Source organism: Zootoca vivipara, chromosome 6 (assembly GCF_965207765.1).
Source record: "Zootoca vivipara chromosome 6, rZooViv2.hap1.1, whole genome shotgun sequence".
Taxonomy (NCBI): domain Eukaryota; kingdom Metazoa; phylum Chordata; class Lepidosauria; order Squamata; family Lacertidae; genus Zootoca; species Zootoca vivipara.
The window spans coordinates 93017952-93032793 of NC_142589.1; the positions used below are offsets into that span (position 1 = coordinate 93017952).

Consider the following 14842-nt stretch of genomic DNA (forward strand, 5'->3'; position numbering starts at 1 on the left):
TGTTCTTCACGGTTGGTTTTGCCATTTCGGCAGAGCCTATCATCTTAGTCCTCCATTTTTCTTTCCTTGGCATGGTTTCATCTTTCCACTTCTGGGCAAGTGACATTCTAGCAGCTGTGGTTGCATACATAAATAATCGCTTTTGCTTCCTTGGTACGTCATTTAATATTCCTAGTAAAAAGGCCTCTGGGCTTTTAAAGAAATGTATTTTTGAACATCTTTTTCATTTCATTATATATCATTTCCCAGAAGCCCTTTACCTTTTTACATGTCCACCACATATGGGAAAAGTACCTTCTTTTCTATTACATTTGCAACACAACTTAGATGAGTTTTTATACATCTTAGCAAGCTTTACAGGTGTTAAAACACCATCTATACATCATTTTCATACAGTTTTCTTTTAATGAGCTGCAGGCTGTCAATTTTAATTTATCTTTTCACAGCTTTTACCATGATTCAAGTGGTATATTATACCCTATATCTTGTGCCCAGTGTAGCATTACAGTGGTACCTCTAGTTATGAACTTAATTCATTCCGGAGGTCCGTTCTTAACCTGAAACTGTTCTTAACTAGAGGCGTGCTTTTGCTAATGGGGCCTCCTGCTGCCGCTGTGCTGCCGGCACACGATTTCCATTCTCATCCTGGGGCAAAGTTCTCAACTCTGGGTAACTCTTCCAGGTTAGTGGAGTTTGTAACCTTAGGCGTTTGTAACTCGAGGTACCACTGTACTGGCAAATAGTGTGTCTCAAAATAGCAGTACCATCCCACAAATATTTTTCTTCTCTCCCTCCTCCAATTTTCTTACTGTGCTGTTGCAGGTGCTAACGTTGCCCAGAATAGGGAGGAAGGTAAGAATCCTCTTTCCGACACCCTCTCTGATTAGCTTAGTAGAAAGTTGTCCTGGAAGAAGTTGAGGTGTCCCTTCTCTGTTCTGGGGCCCAGAGGTGGTGGTTGTGCTTATGAATGAATTCGTGGCTGAACCAGAACCAGGCTTCCAGCTTTGGCTACCTCTCTGTGTGAGGGGATTTTGATAACTCGCTTGCACCCCAGCTTCTTCCCGGGAACCTCCCTGCAGCGAGGGGGCTGCTCAACTCCCCACAGAACAACTTCCTGCCCCTGGTGAGACCGATGTCTTCTCCGGAAAGGGGAGAGAACAGCTGTGCTGTCACTTTCACCCTGAGTAGGACTCTGTTTCCCTTGTGTTGTTAGAGTGTGGCTGTGCAGACGTGTGTGTTTGTGTGTGTAGCCAGCACTCATGCCAATAGCATCTAGATCTAGGGAAGTAATAGTACCACTGTATTCTGCTCTGGTCAGACCTCACCTGGAGTACTGTGTCCAGTTCTGGGCACCACAGTTCAAGAAGGATACTGACAAGCTGGAACGTGTCCAGAAGAGGGCAACCAAAATGGTCAAAGGCCTGGAAACGATGCCTTATGAGGAACGGCTTAGGGAGCTGGGTATGTTTAGCCTGGAGAAGAGAAGGTTAAGGGGTGATATGATAGCCATGTTCAAATTTATAAAAGGATGTCATATGGAGGAGGGAGAAAGGTTGTTTTCTGCTGCTCCAGAGAAGCGGACACGGAGTAATGGATTCAAACTACAAGAAAGAAGATTAAACTTAAACATTAGGAAGAACTTCCTGACAGTAAGAGCTGTTCGGCAGTGGAATTTGCTACCAAGGAGTGTGGTGGAGTCTCCTTTGGAGGTCTTTAAGCAGAGGCTTGACAGGCATATGTCAAGAATGCTTTGATGGTGTTTCCTGCTCGGCAGGGGGTTGGACTGGATGACCCTTGTGGTCTCTTCCAACTCTGATTCTATGATTCAATGAACCTACGGCAGCTAAAAATGTCCTCTCCTTTGTCTCTGCCACGACAGGCCGGCCAGACCTGCTCCCTTGCACCCCTCCGTCCTTTGAAGAAGCCACCACCGCCTCCATCGCCACTACCCTCTCGTCCACCTCTCTTTCCGTCCCCGAGAGGTCTCCTTCCGAGTCCTCGGAACAGCCCAGGTACAGGTAAGAGCAACTAGGCGCTTCTCTCTATAAGCTTTTTTCAGATTCCGGGTGGTTTTTGATCACTGTCTTTTTGAGCGGGACTTCAAGAGACAGCAAACAGGCTGATGTTAACGGGTCTCGTTGATGTAACTGCCTTTGCGGGAAAACAGGGCTCATGGCGCATTGGTGCAATACAGAAGAGGGATGTTGAAAGTCTCTTAAGGCAGAGGGCCTTTTCGGCGGTGGCACCCGCCCTGTGGAATGCCCTCCCACCAGATGTCAAGGAAATAAACAATTACCTGACTTTTAGAAGACATCTGAAGGCAACCCTGTTTAGGGAAGTTTTTAATGTTGGATGTTTGATTGTGTTTTTAATATTCTGTTGGGAGCCACCCAGAGAGGCTGGGGAAACCCAGTCAGATGGGCGGGCCATAAATAATAAATTACTATTATCTTAAGTAAATAAGTATGTGTGCATAGAAGTTAAAAGTTGGAAGGGATCCTGATGATCAATTACGGTAGTACCGTGTTTCCCAAAGTGCGGCTTCTGAAATGTTTTGGAAGTCGAATGGATTTCCAGAACAGCTTCCGTTAGGCTTCCAAGGTATTACTTTATGTAGGTGTTAATCACCTGCTTCATTCTGTATAAACTGATGCCAAACATTGTCCTATGTATCCAAATGAAGTCTACATCTGTAAGCCGCCCATCCGTATGTTGCTAAGCGTTGTCATATTCCCAGTCCGTCAATTAATGGGGATAATATTTTTAATTCTTCCAATTCATCAACATCGGTTTCTTGGCCGCCATTAGGGCGCGTAGAGTCCATTGCCGTTGTCCTATTGTTCACTTCCGAACAATAGGTATATAGATCAAAAGAATATTCAATGCTGAAAGTTTTAGCTTTTTCATGCCCTGCTTGTTCCTTCACAGGCGGCGTACACAGTCCTCAGGACATGACGGGAGGTGAGTCGAGTGCTTCTGCTCTAATGGTTTGTGTCTCCCAGGAGCGGGTCACAGCCTGTGGTCTAAACCACCGAGCCTCTTTGGCTTGCCGATCAGAAGGTCAGCGGTTCGAGCTCCTGTTGTTCTGTCCCAGCTCCTGATAACCTTGCATTCAAAAGCAGGCCAGCGCAAGTAGATGAATAGGTACCACTGTGGCGGGAAGGTAAACAGCATTTCTGTGCACTCTGGTTTCCATCATGGTGTCCCATTGCACCAGAAGCGGTTTAGTTCTGCTGGCCACATGACCCAGAAAGCTATCTGCGGACAAACGCTGGCTCTCTCGGCCTGAAAGCGAGATGAGTGCTGCAACCCTATAGTTGCCTTTCACTGGACTCAACCATCATGTGGTCCTTTACCTTACCTAGATCAGGCATAGGCAAACTGCGGCCCTCCAGATGTTTGGGACTACAGTTCCCATCATCCCTGACCACTGGGCCTGTTAGATAGGGATGGTAGGAATTGTTGTCCCAGCCATCTGGAGGGCCGGAGTTTGCCTATGCCTGACCTAGATCTCAGTGCCCCAGGCCTAATAACATGCTTAATAAATTGCAGCCAGTGATCTGGGGACCCAGGGTTCAAATCCCCACTCAGCTAGGAAGCGCACAGGGCTGTTGTGAGGATGGATTGGGGAGGAGAACTGTGTGCACCACTAGGTGGGAATGCCCCATGACCCGAAACCCTGGAGAGTCGCTGCTGCCAGTCAGTGTAGAATCATAGAATCGTAGAGTTGGAAGAGACCACAAGGGCCATCCAGTCCAACCCCCTGCCGAGCAGGAAACACCATCAAAGCATTCTTGACATATGCCTGTTAAGCCTCTGCTTAAAGACCTCCAAAGAAGGAGACTCCACCACACTCCTTGGCAGCAAATTCCATTGCCGAACAGCTCTTACTGTCAGGAAGTTCTTCCTAATGTTTAGTGTAGGCAGTACTACATTCCTGGCGGCTCCATCCGAAAGGTTCAACAGAAGGAAAATTTCCTCCTGGAGACCCACTGCCCAGAGACCGCTTACAGTTTAATAAGATTCGGGACAGATCAAAGAAAGTCCTGTTCCGGTAGTTGGAACTATGGAACTCCCTGCCACAGGAGGCAGTGAATGGCCACCATCTTGGGTAGTTTTCAATTGATGGAGGAGGAGGAGGAAACAGTAGGAACCTGAAACCCAAATGGGCTTCTGGGTGCCCTTGCGCTTCATCGCCTGGCTGTGAGTCGCGAAGGCCATTTCCACCTGGCCTAGGGGGTGGGGCCCAGACTCACTCAGCTCTACTAAAGAGGCTCCTGGTAGGACCAGAGGGACATTGCTAGGCCTGACAGCAAATCCGAAAGCCCTAAATGGCCTTGGTCCAGTATACCTGAAGGAGCGTCTCCACCCCCATCGTTCTGCCTGGACACTGAGGTCCAACGCCGAGGGCCTTCTCGGTGGTGGCGCCTGCCCTGTGGAACGCCCTCACATCAGATGTCAAAGAGAAAAACAACTACCAGACTTTTAGAAGACATCTGAAGGCAGCCCTGTTTAGGGAAGCTTTTAATGTTTTATTTTAATATTCTGGTGGCAGCCGCCCAGAGTGGCTGGGGGAACCCAGCCCAGATGGGCGGGGTATAAATAAAAAAATATTATTATTAATTATTTGATTCTTTTGCCCCATCTTCTTGCGCCTGCCAAACAGCCGTGTCACGCTTAAGATAATATTTCATTTCCTTGTTAATTATGCTATTTTATATGTGCATTTTATATTTGACTTCACTTAGTAATGTTTTCTTTGGAAATGTTTAAGTTGGGGGGTTTTATTGTTAACTTTTTTGTGTTAAATATGTATTATGCAGTTGATCACCTTTGTAATGTTTTATTTTGAGAACTTTTAAGGTAGTATTTTAGTTTCCTGTTAGTTACGTTACTTTGTATGTTTTGTATTTGACTTTCTTTGGAAACGTTTGTTTTTGGATTGTTTTGTTGATGTTTTAATATGCTGTAAACCGCTTTGAGGTTTTTCTTAAAAGTATAAAGTGGTACAGAAATGAAAATAATAATAATAATAATAATAATAATAATAATAATAATAATAATAATAATAATAATACCTTTCCTCCCACACACCCGCAGGTCTCGCGAACAGCTCCGGGCGGAAGACGACCTCCAGCAAATCACGGTGGAACTGAAACCCAAGTGTGATGTCGAGATCGTGGTCCCAGACATGGCTGCTGCAGGGTCAGGGCAAGTTGCTGCGCTGGGATGCATGCGAAAGCTTTCTGGGCACATGGAGGGGGTGGGGAGAGGACCTGCTCTGGATGCAGGAAGCGTCTCATGTCCCAATTCCTTGGTGTTTCCCTGTTGTAAGGGTCAGGAGGGTGCTGGCCAAACCGAATCGCGTCCAGGGTGGCAATGGGTCTGGAAACCCATAAAAGACCACAGGGAGAGAGTTCGGTTTCTGTTGGAGGGCCCCCTCTGTCATGGAATTCTACTCAATGTCGATCCCAGCGTATAGCTAATGGTAAAGGTAAAAGGACCCGTGACAGTTAAGCCCAGTCGCGAACGAATCTGGGGTTGTGGCACTCATCTCGCTTTACTGGCCGAGGGAGCCAGCGTTTGTCCACAGACAGTTTTTCATGTGGCCAGCAGGACTAAGCCGCTTCTGGCGAAACCAGAGCAGCGCACAGAAACGCCGTTCTATCTTCCCGCCGGAGCAGTACCTATTTATCTACATTCAGTTTTGACGTGCTTTTGAACGTATAGCTAGCAGAGTAGAAACAAGACATTGCAGGATTCCTATAAAAATAATACCAGAGGCAGTTACTATTTCACCGAGCAGAGATTTACTGCTACTGGAAGGCAAATAAATGAGCATAATGGTCATAAATCCAGTGCATTCAGTATTGGCGCTACCCATAAGAAATCCAGTTGCAGCCGACTTAACTTAAACTTGCAAGAGCTTGTAACAAGTCTAAACCTTAACACTCTAGTATACTGTGTACAGAACACCACACCAGAAGGAAAAGAGAGAAAGTGAAACCCAGGCTCCTTCTGGCCTTACTTTTATAGTCAGCATGACCTTGACAGAAGAGACAACAGGACCAGTTTAAGTCTGCTGGGCTCAGCTTCTCTGAAGGTATAACCCAAACATCACGAACCTTCTGCTTGTTTCTTTCACACAAAGAAGCTTCCAGGACCCTCTTGAATTAATTGGAAGAGGAAAGATCTCTACACATCAGATCAATACATTCTGCACTACATTTTTGGGGTGGGGTGGGTTTAAGGCTAGCCAAGCTAAAAAACAACACAAAGGCTGCTTCTCTCTTTGATGGGCAAGCTTTCTATTTGCGGGAGTTACGTTTTTGTAATGCATGCAAAACGTCCCAGGGGAGCGTTCAAAAAGCCTCTGTCCCTTTGCAGCCCCCATGCTAGAGCACGGGTTGAGCAGGCTCTGTTGACAGGTGGGCAGGCACTTGGTTTTGGGCAGGGGCCAAGCTCAGTTTTGCAAGCAAAATGGCCCTGAACCAGTCCCCAGACTGCTGCTGCCTGTCAGTGTAAACAGTGCTGGGCTAGGTCGACCCAGTGGCCTGACTGTGCGGCCTTGCGGTTTTGACAAAACCACCATGAGGGGTTGCAGTGGGGGGTGGGGTGGGTGCTGTTCCTGCAAGCAAATAGCCCAGACCCAAACTTTCCATACCCTCTCACCGTCTGCTCTTTTTTCCAGGGAGGCGACCTCTCTGGCTTGCGCCACAGTGCTGTCGAAGGCGCCCACAGAGGTGGAGACAGCCAGCCAGGCCTCCGAACCCGCCAGCCAAGCTTCGGACGAGGAGGACCTCCCTGTCCCGGATATATATTTTGTAAGTTCCATTTTATAAATAAACGAACGGAAATTGCGGGGGTCAGAAAAGCGTTCGGCTTCGCTGTGCCTCCTCTCTCTCTTTTTCTTTCCCCCTCGAGTTCATAAAAACGCCAGCCGGACTGTGGCTCGGGGGCACAGCGTCTGTTTTTTGGGAGGCAGAAGGTCCCGGGTTCAAATTCCTGGCACGTCCCGGGCTCAAAACTCCAGAGAGCTGCTTGTGTACAATATTGACCTCTACAGAAAGCACTTTCCTTTCCTGGTGCTCCCTTTCAAGCCAGTGCTTTATTCGGAACCATGAGGACTAGGATGTTAGCTTTCGCTCAAAATAAAAGTACATAGCTCAGCAGTATAGCGTCTGCTTCCCACACAGAAGGCCCCAGGTTCAGAGTCTGCAGGCATCTCCAGGAAGGGGTGCTGCCTAAAACCCCCGAGAGCTGCTACTCGTTGTAAGGCAAGCTTGCTGTGTTTCCCCTGAGTTGGGTAGACAGCCCAGGAGGCGATGACTCCAAGGACTATCGGTGAACCGGCCTTGGTCCTTTTCTCTCCAGCCAGAGTCGGGTTCAGAGGACGAAGTCTAGGGAGGCTGAATCAGGGAAAAAGTGAGTCTGGGTGCTTAAAAGTTGTGTGTGTGTGTGTGTGTGTGTGTGTGTGTGTGTGTGTGTGTTTGGAGTGGGCGCAGATTCTCACGCTGAATCTCATCTGTTCGCTTTTCCCAAACCTGCTAGAACTTAGACCAGACATGCCTCGGCCCTACCCCTCCATGGCACCCTGTTTTTGCATCTTGTTTTTGCAATGCCCACCATGCTTTTAAATAAGGAGAAAAAGAGACTCATTTCCCCAAGGAAGTGGCAAGGTTAAGGGCAGAAGTGGCTTCAGTAAGACAGGAAGTGACGCCATGGTTTTTTTAAAAACAAGACAGGAGATACACCCTGCGCTCCAGTGTCCCAAGTCAAATGGCCCCGGCACATTAGGTCGTATTCTTCCAGTTGTATTCAGTCGTGACTGTCGGAAGATTCAGGACCAATAAGAGAAAGTCCTTCACGCAGTGCGTGGCTAAAACAAATTTGGGCTGGTAAACTCCCTTGCACTTAATTAAACTGGCATCTTACTGATGTCCTAGCTTTCTACAAGCAGGGAACTTTAAACGTGCGCGCGGTTAAACATAGCGCATCGTTAAACTGCGTAACGCCGCTGGCCGTCAACGTCCGCGGCTTCGAAAGAGGGTCGGTGCAAATTTCACAGAGGAGCTGCTGTTGAAGGCTCCTAGCCACAATTGCTAGGCTCTGCCTCCACGGCTAGGGGCATCTGGTCGGCAGGAAGCTGGACCAGATGGGCCACAGGGCTGATCCAGCAAGCTCTCTCCTTGGGTTCCTAATCCCTACTCGTAGACCCATTGAAAGGAAAGACCCCTGGAAGGAAGCAGGAGGAGTTCAACTCCACTCCCTTGCGCAGTCCCACCTTGAAGGCCCGTCATTCTCTAGCTGCCTCTGTGCCCCTCAGACTCTCATGCTGATCCCCTGCCCAGCTGGGGTCGGCTGGGGGGAGATCCGGAGCTGTATCCAACCATGGCTACATCCTCATTATGCATTTGTCGCTTTAAGCAGTTGTGGCTTTCCCCAAAGATTGCTGGGTACTGTAGTTTGTCGAGGGTTCTTAGGAAACCCCCCCCCCTCTCAGAACTACAATTCCAAGCATTCCCTGGGAAAGGGTGGGGGGTTTAACCGCTGAGCCAGTCTGCCCGGTTCTGTGAGGGGAATGAGAGCTTCTCCTAACAGCACCCTGACCAAACTACAGTTTCCATGGATCCCTTGGGGTGCAGGAAGCCACGACTGCTTGAAGCGATGCTCTGAATGCATGGCTTGGGTGTCCCTTGTGTTCTGCCCGCAGTGGGGCTACTCTGAGTAGGACTGACACTCACTCCGGCCCTCTCCGGCGGCTTTTAGCTGAACAGTCTCAGCCCCAGATGACTGGGTTTGGCCCCTTTCCTTGTGCCCCTCAGCGACTCCAGCCCAGCCCTTTCAGTTAAAGGGGGCAGTAGCACACACACCCTTGATGGATCCTGCCTTGGATCTGCCTCCCCCCCTCTCTTGCCCCCCCTTCCTTTTCTCCTTTGCTTCTGCAGCAGCTTCTCCAAACAGCTGCAGGAGGGAATCGGCTCCTGTTTTGCTTTTCGTTTCGTTCTTCTTTTTAAAAAATCTGCGCTGTGTGGTTTGAAATGCATGTGAAGTGGAAACACAATCTGCCTGGGTTGCCTTGTTCATTATAACATTTGCTGTTTGGAATTGGCCATCTGGCATTTGTGGACTGCTGTGTTTGTGACTTTCCCGGTTTTGGGGTTTTTTGTTTTTTTTTGAGTGTGTCATTCCTCCTCCCGCCAAAAAAAACCCAACCCAACATTCTCCTGCATTCATTGGTTCTGCAACTGTGGGAGGCGTAGCTTCCCTGAGCAGAGCAATAGCAACATGCGTGCATTCTTTCTTCAGTTCAGCCTTCCAGCTAGGATTTGGAAAGAAAACTTGCCCCAAATCCCGGGGGAGACCTGGCCAGTCATCGTACACGATACGGAGCTCGAGGAGCCCAAGGGGGTCAGCCTCTGTACAGTGGCACCTTGGTTCTCAAACTTAATCCGTTCTGGAAGTCCATTCGAAAACCAAAGCGTTCCAAAACCAAGGCATGCTTTCTCATAGGAAGCAATGCAAAACGAATTAATCCGTTCCAGACTTTTAAAAACAACCCCTAAAACAGCAATTTAAGATTAATTTTACTATCTAACAAGACCATTGATCCATAAAATGAAAGCAATAATACTGTACTATAAAATAAGACAGTATTGTAGATGATGAAAATGAAAATTTATTTTCCCCCCTTCTTCCCTGCACTGATGATAGTCATTGTTTGGAGGGGGGGCTTTTATCCATTTCCGCAGTCGCACAATCAATCAATCAATCAATCAATCAGTAGCTGAACTGGGTTCCACACAGTCACAAAAACAAATTATCCGAAAAAGCCTCAAAAACAAAAACGCAAAATAAATAGCAAAAACAAAAGCACCAAACTCAATCCGTTCCGGAAGTCCGTTTGACTTCAGAAATGTTTGAAAACCAAGGCGCAGCTTCTGATTGGTGCAGGTGCCCTGGAAACAATAGCCAACAGCAGCGTTGGACGTTTGGCTTCCAAAAATAGTTCGAAAACCGAAACACTTACTTCTGGGTTTTTGGAGTTTGAGAACCAAAGCGTTTGAGAACCAAAGCGTTTGAGAACCAAGGTACCATTTGCTTCTATCCAGTTTTAGAAACTCTGATAGATAAGCTAATTGTCAAACGGCACCTTAAATCGAGATTGCGGTTGCTGCAACCGCAATGTCTGGGTGCCGTTTTCTTTCTCCAGTGAAGCTTGTTGTTGTTATTCATTTCATTTCCAGACCGCTTTATGTTTTAAAGAAAAGAACCTCAAAGCGGTTTATCGAAACATCGCATAAAACAATCCAGAACGAAACCAATTCAAGCTTTAAGGAAAATATTTTCCATCCTTCTCTAAGGGGCATTTGGCTTTACCTACTTAATTTATAGAGCTTTCCTTGTAGCAGAAGAACTCTAGGAAGCTAGTGGGGTGTAGTGGTTAGAGCAGGGGTCAGCAAACGTTTTCAGCAGGTGGCTGGTCCACTGCCCCTCAGACCTTGTGGGGGGCCGGACTATATTTTGGGGGGGAAATGAACGAATTCCTATGCCCCACAAATAACCCAGAGATGCATTTTAAACAAAAGGGCACATTCTACTCATGTAAAAACACGCTGATAATTTAGAAGGTGTTTGGGCCAGATCCAGCCCCGGGCCTTAGTTTGCCTAAGAGAGACTAGGAGCTGGGAGGCCCGGGTTCGAATCCCCACTCCCCCCATGAAGCTCACTGGGTGACCTTGGAGTCTGCTGCTGCCTCCTAGCCTACCTCGCAGGGTGGTTGTAGGTATTAACTGAGGAGGGGGTGAACCATGGACTCCTTGGAGAAAAAGCTGGGAGATAAATACAGAGAATCCCCCAGGCGCTAGCTATGTTTTGCGACTGGTGCGGGTCCAGTTGCAACCACATGGAGATCACTGAGTGCCAGGCTGGCGACTGACAGCTCTCTTGGCTGGTCCCTGCAGCTTTCTTCAGCAGCTCAGCAGAAGAGCTATTACCTTCAGGCGAAGGTCTGTCCTCAGCGAGGTAGTTACTGGACTCAGATGGGCTGTTCCGATTCCTTATAAGCAGGGCTGCTTGCATAGAGCCTTGTCCTTTGGAGTCAAAGAGCTGCGAATTCAAATTCAGATTAGGCCCATAGGGCAGATTTACACCACCCGTCCTTCCTCCCCCTCTCCCTTGGCTGGTTTCCCCCATCTTCACCCACCCAGCCCTGTCCTGCAACAACTGCCCTCGCGGGAAACCTGATTTGCTTCACGGATTTACGGCTCATTTTGTGCACAGATAACAAAATCTTGGCTTCTCAGAGGTGCGAGGGCTTGTTGGTGAGAAGGGGAGACATTTCCTGGGTCGGGCAGCAGCGCTGACTCCCAGGGCCCCTCTCTTTGGGCTTATTTGAGCGAGTGTGTGTCTGTCCTTCCGCAAATTTGCCTGGTAACTCGAGCAAAAGCCGGCCCCTTCTCCAGGAGGGGTTTTCAAGCAGGTGGCACGGCTGCAGAGCCCGTTGCTGATTACAAGGAGTGCTTTTGGACCTTGATTTTGTTTGTTTGTTTGGGTGTCGACCTGAGCTGCATCCCTGCATGCCTTCCTGCAAATGGGGTGTGTGTGTGTGTCGTCCCCTGCCGCAACAACATCTTCCTCCATGCAACTGAGCTCCAGCAAAACCTTTTCCATGCAGCTGAGCTCCAGCAAGTCCTCCTCTTCCCATACAAAAACTGCCTCCATCAGCTTTTCTCTCTGTTTCATGATCATTCATTCTCACCCCTTCCAGCATCATCTTTTTTCTTTTTCTTTCTCCACCTCCCATTCATCCTTTCCCATCTCCCTTTCTCTGCTTGCTTTCTTATTTCCCCCTCCTCTTCCACCCCCAACCCCCCAAAAAATCTTCCATCATCTGCCCTGCCGTGCGCCACCCAGTTCACAGACGGACGGTACTGGATTTATTCCCCCCGCCTGCGCAGGCTCCGAGCGGCCTCTGTTTCCTCTGTGGACGTAAGTGAAATTTGCTGGCGGCGCTCAGCTACAGCTTCGAAATGCCCAGGGGCTGTGGTGGCGGAGGGACCCCCCTTTTTCCTTGAGGCCGATGTCGCTCACGGTGCTAAGCTAGCCGGCCCTAACACGAACAGCTAGTTTATATAGTTGCGTTGCAGTATTTCTACAACCGCCCTGTAAGGTAGGTCGGTATTCTCCCCATATTGTAGATGGGGAAAACTGAGGCTGAGGCAAGATGGGGGAAAGCCGGTGGTTTCATAGTGAGTTCACGGCAGACTCTTCCTAATTCATCGTTCAGGTTTCCCCAAGCAGCTATCAAGGCCAGCTGTGTTGGTCTTTCCCCACGGCAGAAATTCTTTTGTTTCTGTTGCAAGGTAGTAGAGAGCGAATTCTTGGTGGTATGCAGGGAGGAAAGTCAGTTGAGGGATGCGTACACGCACATATATAGAGAATCTATTTCAGTATTGAGTCGGGGAGACTCAGAAACCTCCCTTGGCAGCCCAGAGCTTCATTGCCCCTCTAGTAGCACCCATAGATTTTGGAAGTGGGGCGCAGATAACCTGTGTGGCCCTCCCAAGAACTTTTGGACCCCAGCAGAGCACGAGACTTCATCTGAGGGTCGTGGGTTCAAGCCCCACGTTGGGCGAGATATTTCCTGCATTGCAGGGGGTTGGACTGGATGACCCTCAGGGTCCCTTTCGACTCTACGGTCAGGGCTGCTGGGAACTGTATTCCTGTGGGCCGCTTCTCTTTGCGTTAGAAGAAGGCTTATACTGGTTTGCCTGCAAAGCCTTGCTTGTTGCTTTCTAGAAGTTAGGGGCGTGTGCTTGTATGTGTTGAGGGTTGGCCTAGCTTAAAATCGAGTTAGTTGCCTCTCCAGCTTAGTTGCTTCGCCTTCTCTGTCAGCTGCCTTTGTTTTCTTGTGTATCCTTTATAATAAGCTTCGGGCAGGTCTGTCCCTGGCAATTCCTGGGACACGGCCGGAGCGCTTGGCAGGAAACAGCTGCGCTTTCCACGGCTCCCCCGAGGCTGTTAGAGAGACAACTGGGTGCTGGACTTAGGCGGGCCACCAGCCTGATCCAAAAGGCTCTTACTTTTTGGTTTGCATTTGTAATAAAACGTAATAAAGGAGAAATAACAGATGCTGAATAAAACAAGAGGGGGGGGGGGAATCCGGAACTTAAACATACAGGAGCAGATTTCCATACCAAAATCAAGCACGAGAAATGAACATTGCAAGGTTCACAGCTGGGTTTACATTATCCTGTATCTTATTACTCCGGTACGTAATAAAAAGACTCCTTAATAAAGACGTTGTCTTGTTGCCGGCTCTCGACATATACGCAAGCTTAATTGTACGTACCATTTCCTAGTTTTTTATTTATTCATTCATATATATATATATATATATATATATATATATATATATATATATATATAATTTCCAGCAGGTAACAACCATTCCAAATGTTTCTGCAAATGATAATTCTGGCATTGGTTAAGAGACGTCGTATGAATTCCCTTGCCCTCTGTTGGCACAGTTTCTTTTAACATAGCCGAATAGTTAAATTATAGAGGAGTGTGCAGCCAGTTAATGCTTCTATGGCTAAATCTCCCCAGAATTTTCTGCCGTATCCCTGCTGTTGTGCTTCCAGCAGGAATCGTCTGTGCTGTATTCCTAGTTAAGACGTTTGCAGAGCAGAAACTTGTGTTGTTTTGCAGAAGGGGGGGGCTCCTGTCTCCCCTCTCGAGGCCAGCGGATAGAGAAGCCGCAGCCCTAAAATATCCGAAAGGCACCCCTTTGTTTGGAGGAAGGCTGGCCTGTGCTCTGTGCTCTCTCTCTTTCTCTTTCCTGCTGCACAGTTGTGCTCCTAACTGTCCTTATTCTCATCTGTCTCTCTCTCTTTCTCTTTCTTCGTTTTCCTTTCCTGCCTGCCTTTGCTCTTGCTTTGCTGTGCAGCAGCCAACAGACGAAAGGACCTGGGTGTATTCGCCGCTCCATTATAACACTCAGATCCACTCGGTCTCTGACGAGGAGAGCGATACAGTAAGTCGGCTGGGGTGTGTGCATGAGATAACCTTGTGGAGCTCGGGGGAAAAGCTCCTTCTCTGACCGTGCCCTGATGAAGCAGACTCGTTGCATGTCCCCGAAAGCTTGCTTCATTATTCCCAACATTGGTAGATCCCTTATTGCTGTGGATGGCCACTCAAAACCGGTTTGCGCAACAAACCGCTTGGCCGAAACAACAGCATGTGTGTGTATATACAGTCAAACCTCGTTTCTCAAACGACTCCGTTTGTTTCGGCTCCCGAACGCCGAAAACCTGGAAGTAAATGTTCCGGTTTTTGAACGTTTTCTCGGAACCTGAACATCCGATGCAGCTTCTGTTTTGAGTTTCTCTATTGAATTGAGGCTTCCACTTTCAGTTTTCGAACGTTTTGGAAGTCGAACGGTCTTCTGGAACGGATTACGTTTGAAAACCGAGGTTCCACTGTAGCATGCAAAAACCACGTGGCAAAACCTGAAGTTTACAAAATGGGCATAGCGCGTTTTTGAACTTGAGAACCCTACTAGAATCCAGCATCTGACGTTTAGCAGGGAGGGCACCTGCCGGATCTCATGCCAGCAGGGAGTTCCACAGAGCCGGACCCTCAAAATTGACTACACAGCTCCTGGTGTGGGCTACACACTATGCCCCTGAGCCATGGGAGGGGAAACCATTGAGAGTGACCACCCCAAAGATCTCAGCTACCAGGTAGGGATATAAGGGGTCAGGTGGTACTTAAGCTGTTAAGGGTCTTGTAAATTAATCCAAGAATCTTGAACTACAGAAATCTTTCTCCAATACCT

General features: G+C 48.3%; 1 protein-coding gene across 8 annotated transcripts in view; it reads left to right on the forward strand.

Annotated features, from left to right (window-relative positions):
• Positions 1-14842, forward strand: part of PIP5K1C (phosphatidylinositol-4-phosphate 5-kinase type 1 gamma) — a 49923-nt gene that overhangs the window by 30790 nt on the left and 4291 nt on the right. The window contains exons 13-18 of one of the 8 annotated variants that reach the window (XM_088673058.1): positions 1880-2018; positions 2929-2961; positions 5101-5215; positions 6696-6824; positions 11917-11991; positions 13952-14038. In XM_088673058.1, the coding sequence (XP_088529184.1) occupies positions 1880-2018; positions 2929-2961; positions 5101-5215; positions 6696-6824; positions 11917-11991; positions 13952-14038 (578 nt within the window). Of the gene's footprint in view, positions 1-1879; positions 2019-2928; positions 2962-5100; positions 5216-6691; positions 6825-7374; positions 7426-11916; positions 11992-13951; positions 14039-14842 lie in introns of those variants that run through there. The other 7 variants (XM_088673059.1, XM_088673063.1, XM_088673064.1 and 4 more) reach the window with 7 other exon arrangements.